The sequence below is a fragment of the Musa acuminata genome, chromosome BXJ3-6 (genome assembly GCF_036884655.1).
Source record: "Musa acuminata AAA Group cultivar baxijiao chromosome BXJ3-6, Cavendish_Baxijiao_AAA, whole genome shotgun sequence".
In the NCBI taxonomy this organism is placed as follows: domain Eukaryota; kingdom Viridiplantae; phylum Streptophyta; class Magnoliopsida; order Zingiberales; family Musaceae; genus Musa; species Musa acuminata.
This window is the reverse complement of record NC_088354.1, coordinates 8,487,641-8,499,402: the sequence shown is the minus strand read 5'-3', so window position 1 is coordinate 8,499,402 and position 11,762 is coordinate 8,487,641. Positions and strand designations below refer to the sequence as shown.

The 11,762-nt window shown below is 45.6% G+C and overlaps 2 protein-coding genes across 3 annotated transcripts; one reads left to right on the top strand and one right to left on the bottom strand.

The window, feature by feature from the left end:
• Positions 1-138: 138 nt before the first annotated feature.
• Positions 139-3,636, bottom strand: LOC103987507 (oligopeptide transporter 3). Its single transcript, XM_009405832.3, has 6 exons — positions 3,087-3,636; positions 2,551-2,648; positions 1,729-2,298; positions 1,371-1,626; positions 1,105-1,287; positions 139-1,027 (listed from the first exon to the last, which is right to left on the bottom strand). The coding sequence occupies exons 1-6, from the start codon at positions 3,579-3,581 to the stop codon at positions 413-415; spliced, it is 2,217 nt and encodes a 738-aa protein (XP_009404107.2). The 5' UTR covers positions 3,582-3,636; the 3' UTR covers positions 139-412.
• Positions 3,637-5,447: 1,811 nt separating this feature from the next.
• Positions 5,448-11,487, top strand: LOC103988342 (protein BIG GRAIN 1-like E). Of its 2 annotated transcripts, none has more exons than XM_065157163.1 (3): positions 5,448-6,689; positions 9,096-9,148; positions 11,192-11,487. In XM_065157163.1, the coding sequence occupies exon 1, from the start codon at positions 5,698-5,700 to the stop codon at positions 6,649-6,651; it is 954 nt and encodes a 317-aa protein (XP_065013235.1). In that variant the 5' UTR covers positions 5,448-5,697; the 3' UTR covers positions 6,652-6,689; positions 9,096-9,148; positions 11,192-11,487. The 2 variants fall into 2 exon arrangements, with proteins under 2 accessions (XP_065013235.1, XP_065013236.1); XM_065157164.1 differs by lacking the exon at positions 11,192-11,487 and adding an exon at positions 10,338-11,162.
• Positions 11,488-11,762: the final 275 nt, after the last annotated feature.

Here is an 11,762-nt window from a genome sequence, read left to right as displayed (position 1 = left end):
TATTAGCCCGTCACGTTTATCACATACGTTTCATAATTCTTTTGAAACAATCATAATATATAATAGATTTTATATATATATATATATATATATATATATATATATATATATATATGTAGTATTTGGTGATCATGTAAGTTGGTCGTAAATGGCAGCTAAGCCAGCCTTATGTAGTGGTCCTTGCACACAGTATGATCATGCTCTGGGGATACATGGGAGGAGATGGAGAAGGTAAAGAAGGGAAATTAGAACAAAACGGATGATAGACAAGCATTTTGCAGTCTCAAAATCCAAACACAGCGAAGAAGAAGAAGAAGATGATCTCAAGAACCAACCCACATCTCTCGGAGCTTGTCCTTGTCCTCCTGCGATCGAACTATCTACGGCAATGCAGTAACAGCCAAGCTCGTGGTTAGAAGACTGGGCATCCTTTAACTGATATCCCAGGCGCGGTTGGACATGACGCCAAGGGGCAGTGGTCGAGCTCCGAGCCCCACCAGTGCAAGTTGTGATGCTGGTTCTGGAGAGCGAAGAAGAGCAGCACGCCCATGAATGCTGTACCTGCATCCAGCGCTGCAGACAAGACGTAGTTGTACCGCTGCCACCACACCTTTCGGTATCGGAAGACGAAGTAGTTGAAGATGGTGCCGGTGATGAGCCAGCTGGCTATGTTGGTTGGGGTTGCGGGTGGCATTCCGGCGAAGCCGTAGGTGATGACAGGTACGTTGATGAGAGATATCCACTTCTTCTCCGGGAAGATCTTGCTCAACACCCACACGGGAACGGGCAAGACGGCGCCGACGAGGAACAACCACACCAGGTTCCTGTACAACCCGCCGTGCCCGAAGAGTCGCCCGGGGGCTATAAGCCCCCAGATGACAGACGCATCAAAGGTGACTCTGTACTTGGGGCATGTCCACGGGCTATCGGGATGCAGTGAATCGACGTCGCAGATGTTCTCGATGTTTTCGAGCATCCACCAAGCCACAGATAGGTTCAAGACTCCGGCGACAACAGTTCCTGCCAGCTGAGAGATGGAAATCGAGGCTCAGAAACAAACACCTGAATCATCGAATGATGTTGTCTTAGGGAGAGAAAGATCACCTGGGCAGTGTACATGCACCTAGGTGGGATCTTCATGTAATGGCCAAGCTTCAGATCTGCGAGGAAGGAAAGGGCATGGATGGTGCTGATTCTACCGTAGATCTTGAACAGCAGATTTGCAATAGGTTTGCCCGGAAGGACATACCCAATCATGAACTCGGCTATAATGTCATATCCAGGTTGCTATAATGAGCCACCATATTAGTTCACATCATTGAAAGATTCAATATCAGCAACTTCGAAACTGCACTCTTTGTTTGGATTACCTGATTCGTGGTTGCTTGAATGACTCCGATGGGAAGTGTGACAAGCCAAGCCAAACCGAAGGCAAATATCATCCCCCACCAAGGCAGCTGCACCTCCTCTTTCCAAACAAACGACAGCATCAGCGACAAGACGATGCTTCCCGCCAGTAGAACGACGAACCACCACTGAGGAACTTGCTTGTATCTCCGCATCAGTTTGCCATGGATGTCCAGCTTCAGGGAGTTCATCGCTGACTTGCTTTGCCTCCATATATCGCTACAAGTTAGTAGGAAGCGGAAATCAGTCGAGTCTCTTGAAGAATCGGAATTCGTGTGCTTGCACCTGCGAAAGTAAATGTGGAGGACTTTTGTCGAGCACCTTCCATGGAAGAGGAGGACATGGGAAATGGTTGCCGTGAATCTCGCGAATCCTGACCCGATCGAGAGTGCGAAAAGAGGGCTGAGGTAGAGCTTGCCGTAGCTGTCGTATGCGGCTACGTTGAGGTCAAAATCCGGCGTCAGTATCTTGGTGGTGTCGTACTTGTGCCCTGTCGCAGTGAAGAGCTGATTGGAGAAGACGGGGAACTTGCGGGCGTCGAAGGTGTTGAACTTCCAGTAGCACACGGGGACGATGATGTAGATGAACATGATGAAGCCGATGGCCACGTTGAGGATGGAGAACCATGGCGTCACCAGAGGACTGCCGTGGTACGCGGAGATGCCCGCCCAGTCGAGAGTAAATGCGCCGACTCCGAGGCCATGGTAAGCCGACCCGATCTGCTGTGCGGTAATGCTACGAGGCCATGCCCAGCACATCCAGGAGAAGAAGGTCAGTATGGGCAAGAGGTAGCCGGGCAACGTGTAGTAGGCAAAGCTCGCGACGAAGAAGATGAGAAAGAACCGCATCCTGCTTAGCCCTTGAGATCTCGAGTCCTTCTCGTGTAAAGCTCTGCAACATGCATCACTCCATTGATCAGTGAAGTCGACAAGCATCTCAAAATCTGTGATTTATCTTCTGGTGATCTTTTTAAGGTTGTCTACGTTGACATATATAAATAATTCCAACTACAGAGGTGTTTGATTCTGATAAATCTGTTTCTATTCTCTTGATATTTGCCCATGGAAAGAGACAAGGGAACTTGGAACCATTGGACAAAGCAGAATGTGACGGACGAGAGAGAGAAAGAGAGAGGCATCTGACCTGAAGAGGGAGACCTGAGCAAGGTTAGAAGGCCACCACATCTCAGGTGGCTCCACCAAATACCTTCTCATCATTCCAGCCCACCCATAACCCAAGATCTAAATTTCAAGAACATTGAGAAAACAAAATAAATGAGTAGATTATCATAGCAAAAAGTTCTGACCATATCAGAATATGAATTCTCTCTCCCAAAAAATGAGAAGATTGTGAATCTATTCCTCACAGTGAAAACTCAACACTCCACCGAACACTGGAAAACAAAGGCAAAAAAGAGGACCCAAGAAAATTTATAGCACTTTCCAAAACAGAGATGTCAGCGGCAACACTACATCTGCTTACCAAGTCAAAGACAATGAAATAGTTGTAAATCTAAAACCCAAAATTACATGAAAATAATAGTCTGAAAAGGTCGAGCAATCACTTTGGTTTCAGCGATTAATAATCGTGATCGAAATATCAGAAAAGCAGAGGGAGCGAGAAGTACATGCAAAGCGGAACGAGAGAGAAGGGAAAGGAGGCATTTTTCTATATTCTACCTGCGTGCTGAGAACAATAAGGAGAGCGCAGAGGAAGCTCAAGTTCTGCTTATAGTAGGCCTTCATCACTGTGATGGCGCCGATGGAGTAGGCGTCGCCTCCGCCGTAGGACACGCCGCAACTGGCGAAGATGGTGATGATGACGTGCTCCTTGATGTTGAAGGGGCCGGGGTTGAGGTTGAAACCCCACCCGGGGAGCAGATTGACCTCCCTGTCGGGAAGTACGGAGGCCATGAGGCGACCGATGGGCAGCACGGCTATCTGCATCAGGATGGCGGAGATGGTGAGCGGCTGCGTGCGGTAGGTGAAGAAGGTGTTGAGGAAGATGAGGAGGGAGCAGGAGGTGAGGCCGAGGAACCACGCCCGGAATGTCATCACCGGGAGCGACGGGTCGTCGGTCTCCGGGACCACCAGCTTCACCTCCTCGACGGGGCATCTCTCCACCCCCTCCTCCGAAACCGGAGGTTCACCTTTCCTATCACCCTTGGAGGTCATTGGGGAGAACCAGCTTTTCCCTTAGACGGAGGAGGTAAAGGTCAAATATGAAATGGACATGGGGAGGAGCCGGTAATATATAAGGAGCAGAGACGCAGGTGGGGGAAGGAGCGTGTACGATAGTAAGTCCGAAGAGGTTGATTGGAACTCTTTGATGACCAAAATACCCCTGATATGCCAGATAAGGGAGCAAAGACGGATCACGTGAGGGGTGTTTTGGTCATTTGATACCGCGCGCTTGAGTTACTTCCCACGGGTGGGTGGCGCATAGGCAGCAACCGGTGCGGCGGAGTGTGGCGTCCGCGAGGACCACGACGATGGCACGCGTCTGTGTTGGTTCGCGACGCCGGGACGGCCCGGAAGTGCGCGGGCGGACCCGCCGCGGGGCACCCCGGTGCGACGACGTGGCGGGGTCACGTCGGCGGTCCCCCTCCCCTCTCGCTGCGCCCGCGAGCGCACCGTACCTGCGGGCCCCGCGGCTCCGTCGGCGACGAGGCTGCCACCTGTCTAGGTGCGGACCACTCGGGTGCTTGGACCTCCGCCACCTCCGTGGTCTCCGCCTTCCTTGGTCTTCGTCTTCATCGATAAGCCACCAATCGTTTGGATGACGAGCTAAAAGAAAGCGAGGAAAAAGGAAAAGCTGCCGAAGCATGCAAGACCTGCACCTGATCGCGTGGAGAGCTCAGAACAGGATGATCTCCACCACACCAAACTGAAGACAAAGAGGAGGAGACAGAGACAGGGAAAGAACGGCCAACAGTGGAGGCGTACTGCACTTGATCAGCTCGGATCCGTAAAGGGGGAAAAAAAAAAGGCTCTTCTTTTCAACGAGGAGTCGCTGTTGTCGTTGACTACAGTCTCGAATCACCAAAAGCCTCGTTGAGAACATGGTTTTTATCCCCGGTTTCGTATCATACGAAATCCAACGCTCGGGAAAGTATTCCAAGGTTATCTATCCTTTTCTGCCTACGTTAGGTGGGATCACGCCAACCTCACGCAATTGTCTAACTGTTCATCGAGATAAATACTGCTGAGAAGCATTATTCAGAGCATCCGAGGTTAATGGACACAGTTACGTAATTGTTAGGTAGCTCTTGTCCTTCTCACCTCCTCCTTCGTCTTGTCTGAGTCATCTGTTAGGGTTTGTCACTACCTTTTCGTTGATTCCATCTGGAGTTGCTAGTCCACTTGGTGATTGATTTCCTCCCTTTCTTACCTTCTCCTTTTTTATATCATGTGGCACTAAATTTGATAGGATTCCACACTAAATAGGGTCTACTAAATTTGCTTTTCCTTTTTAGTTTTTTCTTTGTTTTGGTCTTACGTTAGAATCCTACCTAGCTAAATAAAGATGAAATACTATTAGAAAGTTCCTTAGAACAGTATGGTTCATGACATATATATATATACATATATATATATATATGATATTTATTTATTTATGCACAATAAAGTCCCTCTCTCTCGTTGCTCTCCACACACAAAACTAAATCAGATTCAGCCATGCTTGGGTTTAGGACGAGAGGCGAAGCAGAACAAGCATCATAGAGAGCTATCAAATCTTGTACCAAACACCACAAGCCCTGCATCGCATGCGATGACAATGCTGTAGCCTTCACTGTACATATCTGATCTCCAGACCACACATCCGGCGAACAAAACGACGGGCAATCGACGGACGCGCTTGTCGATCGAGCTCAAGCCCATACCATCCCTTCTTTCCTCGAAAGCGTGATGCAGAAGCTCTCATGGTCAATCGAGAAGACAAACAAGAGCTGGTGGTCCAGTCCGCACCTCGTTATCGCCTCCTTTAATGATGTGAAAAGGAATTGCTCGGGCTCCGGTTCCGGTTCTCCTCCAGCAAAAGCGACGGACGGCAGCGGCGTAAGCTATGTTATTCTTGCCAATGCTGACAAATGAGCCTCCACCCTTCGTTCCTTCACATCTTCCAGCCGAGGAATACAGGTGGAAGAGATGTGATGCTCTCGCTTTAGAGCGTGTGGAGCTGAGCGGAAGAGAACAGCTGCACTTCTGTACATTAGAAAGAAAACCTCTGGCTGCGGGTGGCTTGTCCAACCACTGGAGAATATAAAGCACATGGATTGCAGCTTAGCTGATGTCTCATCGGCACGCGTGCGTCGAGTCGCTTGCATTGCTGATAACATCCCATTGTTTGCGGATAACAACGAATGATCAACGTTATTATGTGGGTACTGCTCCTTATAACAAAGAGGTGTCTTCCCACTGTCTACAACCCATACCTATGCATGGAGTCGACGCCTGCATGTCTTCCCTGATGTCCGGCAAGGGATTCTCCAGCATGAATCACCGCTACAGGGAGCGATTCAACAGTTGGAATGAGTCCGACGAGCTCGGCGTCTTCGAGGCGACGCGGTACTTCTCTGATGCGACCGACGGCGTAGGTCTCGTAGGTGGATTTGGCCCTCGTGGAGCTGTTGCAGTCGAGCAGACGGTGCCCAGGAGCTCAGATGGGAGACTAATTAGCGGCAGTCCCTCGCTGACGAGAGCCAAGAAGTGCGGCAAGCAACCTGGCTCCCCTGGAGCTAAATTAGTCGGCTATCTCAACTCTTTCTTCCATCAAGCGGCTTCTCGGAGGAAGCCGAAGTGTTCGAATCCCACCTCGACGTCCAGAGAGCCACGAGAGGATGGGGAAGAGGTGGAGAAGAGACCTGGAGATCAGAAGGAGAGAAGAAGAAGCATCACCGGCCATTCTCAAAGCACCAAGACCGCTGGCACCAAATCCAGCAATTTCTGCCCACGAAGTGAGGTAAGGGGAAGGAGAAGAAGTATCACGGAGGTGTCAAAGGAGAGAGAAAACTGGGAGAACAAACAGGTGCCGAACGGTGCATGGCCAAGGGGAAGAAATAAGACCTTCGGTAGAACAGGAAAAGAGGTGGAAGATGATGACGGGGACTCCGACTCCAGTTCCGATCTATTCGAGCTGAAGATTTGCGATCGCGGCGGCCTCTCCGACGGCTTGCCCGTCTTTGCAACCACAGATATCCAAGCTATCAAGAGAGACACTGCGATATCAAGTTCTGCATCTTAGCCACCATTTTCCTCTCTTCTTCCCTTCTCCAATACCTGGTAATAATACGAATCAGTGATGTTTCTTTTCATTTGCTCTTCTTCAAGTTAAGCTTTCATGGATGTGAAGTGAGAAGCCATCAGACCTCTGTTCCAAGTATCCATTGGAGATTCACGCGTGAGGTTTGAGGAGTATTATTATATTATTGAGGATGTGTCCTACCGCAAATGAATCATCAGAGTTGGTATGTTGGCAATTCATTTGCCAAGCACGCAAGTTGGTATGTTGACATTGCTAGCCACGTGTGTATCTCATATCGTATGGTTCTCGATAGGGCCGAAATGTGCCACTCTCAAAGGTGTCATAGTCCATCATCCTCACTGCATTCTCAGCAATATCTCATCACTCACTCCAATGGTGATTGATGTCCTATTGGTCATAATCCAAATTAAATAGGAAGCAAACAAATGTTTCCGAATATACATTAGAAATACATGGAATAAATGGATCGTCCAATTAATTGATTTATAGGAGTTGGTTGAGCCCAACCATGACGTGTGGGTTATATGGAAGTCGTTGAGACGTGTCCTCTTGCTTTATCCGAACCGAACCATGACGATATCAAGTCGGTTCTGACTCGACTCTGTAAGGGAGCCATGTCGACGGCTCCCGCTCGCCGTTCCGCGAATCCAGCGAACTGGGGAGGAGCCATGGACGAACGCGGAGGCGATCGAGATCGAGCGCGGAGGTAGAGTGATGCGCTTGATCCTGTACTTCGCCTCCTCTCTCTTGCCTTGCTTACGGTACTTGAAATGGGTTCTTGATTCGTGGGTCTGCTCGTTACGAGTTCCGGGAGAGATCTCTTGATCCCACGGACAAACGCTGGGATGGCGCAGCAGGAAATCGAGCGCGGAGATAGGTAATGCGCTTGATCCCTATTTTTCGCCTCCTAACTTACGGTTCTTGAAACGGGGCCTTGATTTGTGCGTCTGCTCGTTTCGATTACTTGATGCGCTTGATTCTGCTGTTCGCCGCTTCGAGTTCTTGGGGGCGGATTTCTTGATCCCACGGACAAACGCGGTGATGGCGCAGAAGGTGATGGAGCGCGGAGATTGGTAATGCGCTTGATCCCATATTACGCCTCCTCTCTCTTGCCTTGCCTCCGGTTCTTGTAACGGTTTCTTGATTCCTTCTCTCCTTTGGATATACTCGTTCTTGATTCCGTCTCTCCTATGGGTCTACTCGATCCGACTACTTGTTGCCGTGAAACCGAAAGAAGAGTCCTAGAGGAAAGAGGAGAGGTGTGATTCGCTTGATCCGTTTCATCGCCTCCTGAGTTGCTTCGAGATTTTGGAGGGGTTTCTCGATTTCTTCACTCCTCTAGTTTCAATTACTTGTTGCTACTCTAAAACCACAGGAGTTAGGTGTCCGTAAGAAATATGGAAAATGATCGGCAGACGGTGCTCGAATATGGAGTTCTGCGAATTGATTTCTTGAACGCTTGTCCCCTATCGGTTCGCTTCCTTCAATTACTCGTTCGTCTTGGATTCTGATTCAATCATACGCTTCGGTGGTTTGCTAATCCTCTTTCTTGAGGATCGGTTGCGTTTGCATGAGTTCTTCCGTAAGTCGATCTCGAGCTGTGGTTATTTTGGGATGCTATGTGAACAGATTGCTCTCGTGTTGCGAGTGGCGGTTTTCCAGTAGATGTCATTGTTTGCTTCCTTGATTTCTTTTTTTGCCCGTGATCTATGTCCCTTCGCCATTGTGTTTTTGATCCTTCGAAGGGTTATATCTGTTTATTTCGATTTTGATTTCTTCCTCTTCCTTCATCTTGATTTCTTCAATTTCTTTTCTTGCGTTTCTTCAATTTAATCTCTTGAGATAAGGTGAGATTCACTGCATTTCTGCAAATTGAGGGATGTAGGAGAAGTAACTATCTCGTGGATGAGCTTAGTTCGGTAAGCATGACATTGATTAGAAGTCACTTTCTTCCTGACATTGTAAAAGTCCTGTTGGATCGTCTCCTATAATTCATAGACTTGGCATGCAACACATTCCTTTGCCCTCTACCTTCTATAGTTACCTTTTCAACTGTAACCTCTTCATATAAAATAGATCTATATTAAATATAGTAGATGGCATCTTTAATTTGTCTAGATAATTAGTGGCATTTGTTAAATGACATTGCAACATTTGAGAACAAAGTTTCTGTCTGTTGTTTTCACTCATATCGTTAGACTTTTTCTAGGGCTCCAATACATGTTCATGGCCTCTCATTATTCTAAGAAGCTATATTTGAACATCAATTATATTGTTTCTGCTCATACCATGTATGTTCTGCCTCAATCTTGTTTGACCTATTTAAAAAGCTGACGTTTCCTGTAGAGTGAATCTTCAAATTCGACATCCTGTTCCTGAGAATTATTAGTTCATTGATACCCTGTGCTCAACTGTTGTTGCAGAGGTTCCTTCAGCTACTAAAGGAACACACGGATCGAGAAATAAATCCAAAAAGGTTGGTGCTCCTTACCGATATTAATTATAGCTTCATTGTATTGAATTAAAAGATCATATCTGCATCATTTTCTCTCTGCATTAAAGATTATACATATTCCTATAGATGAACCTCTGATAGCTGCACACATCTGTTACTATGTGATTTCAACTGAGTAGTTTCTAATGAGAAACCAGACACAATTAATTTCAAATGAAAAAAAAAACACAAAGTCGTGTTATTCCACATGGTTCCTTATGCCTTTGCTTTTGTGTTCTCATTAGTCTTTTACTTGCTAGTTCTGCGACCTTGAAGGCATGGAATGTGGTTTCACCCGGATTGGCACAAAACAAACGATATGTACCGATCTAGTTGTAAACCGATACATAGATCATCCTTATTTCCTGTGGTCTAGTTCACTAATAATAGAAAAAAAAATTTCCACTAGCTTAGGTCTTGCAGTTGCAAGCCCTCTTCCTCGTATGTTCTGATGTTATTGTTCGTCACCCATGGTCAATTTCGAGTATGCTTCCTCCTCTTCTCCTCCTCCTTTTCCTCCACTATTTCCTCTTTTTCCTTTCATCCTCTTCCTTTCTTTCCTTCCTCTTCCTCTACTATCTCCTCTTCCTCCTCCTTTCTCTTACTCTTTCCTCCACTGCCTCTTCTTTCTTCCTCTTCCTCCTCCTTTCTCTTATCCTCCACTGCCTCCTCTTTCTCCCTACATTTTCCTAACTTCTTTCTCCTCCCCTTTCTCCCTCTTCTTCTTATATTTCCTCCTCGAGTCTTCAGTATGTATTGGTGTATCATATGTCGATACATCTGTACCAATCAGTATGTACTGGTGTATCATATCTCGATACACCTGTACCAATCAACATGTACTGGTCTAACTAGAGACGAATAATATGAGATGATAAACTTGGCTCAAGGTACATCGTTTCTTATGAATTGGTTCATAAGGCACTTGCCCTAAACCAAGAAGGTCTGGAACAGGATTATAAGGAGGTAAATTATGAGTACTTCAAACCCTAGTCCAGCAATTGCATCCGTTTCTTCTTTAATCTGAAAAATTACAAACGTGAATGGAAGAACAGGAAGAAAGAAACAAAATGCAATATTTGTAAGCTCATTGATTGTATTCTATGGTTAACACTTGGTAAATTTTTGAATGACATTGCAACAACTGAGGAACCATTTGCTCTTTCCGCAGTTTTTACTGATATCATAATATCTTTTCTGGGGCTCTTATACGTTGTCCATGGCCTCCCACACTTCAAAGAAAGCTATATATGAAGATCAATGTTATTCAATTTTGGAATCCTCGCATCATGCTCGATGTACCATGATTTTACGTCAATATTCTTGTATCTCCAATTTTAACATCCTGTTCGTGAGAATCACAAGTTTATTGGTCCCTTCAGCTAGTAAAAGAACACACGGTTCAAGAAATAAAACTGAAAAGGTTAGTGCTTCTTACATAGTTGAATAATTTTTTGCTTTACTGTATTAAATTGAAAAACTAGTCCTCCTCGGCATTTTCTTTCAGCCATGAGGACAGAGAACCAGACACAATTGAGGAAAGCCCTGTGTTTCCACATCGTTTTATTGTCCAGTTCTGCAAATTACCTTGTTTCTGATGAATTTAGTTTTAGTTCCTAAGGAACTTATTGTTGTCGGAGAAGGTACGGGACAGGATTATAATAAGGTAAATTATCAGTTCTTCCAGTCAAACCCTAGTCCAGCGATTGCATTTAGTTAGTGTAATAGTAAGAAACTAGAAATGAAAGAAATTATAAACATTAAAATAAAGAAAAGTAAGAAATTAGGAAGAAAAATGTAAGAATTAGTTTCTAAATTTAGGTAGCAAGTGTAATAGCATGCATTTATTAGTGTTGGAGATGATTGCCAACCCCATGCCATGAAGTTGACTTATCACATTTTTCGAAAATTGAATGCCCATCGAGAACATCTGGTATAATGGCTCCACTTATTGCCTCAGAAATTGTACAATCATTTTTTGCACCAAGGATGTTTAACTAATGTCCACAAGTTCTATCTGCATAGGGTGCATGGAACATGGAGACACTTTGGAGCACCTGAGCATGCCAACTTGATTTGTCTTCTCAGTCTGTTGACTTCGATTATTCATGTTGTGAGTATTGGACAAAAAAGAAGCAACAAGGCATTGAGACATATTGACTTTAATTGCTCTATGGAGTGTCAAACAGTAGATTTGTAAGTATGGAGGGACGAGTCAACTTGAATTGAATTACCTATGTAAGAAGTTTTAGATGTGAAAAACACATTAGTGTTAAAGGAACAAAATGTGAGTACCAATTTACAAGAAAAGTGTTAAGACACATACATGAGGATACCTAAGCATATGCCTTAAAAGTGCTTACGTAGTATCGAACATAGAAGATGCATGAAGATATGTTAAATATAGTATCAAATGTAAGTGGTCATCGAGACATGTGGTCATGTAAGTGTATCGAACAAAAGGAGAACTTTATAAAAGATGCATGATAGCGTTCGGTTCACATGCACAAGAGCATCCGATGCAAGATTTAAACTCGCGAGTATGGACTTGTTGGAAACAAAGGTATCATGGACATAAGATTTTCAAATAAGATAT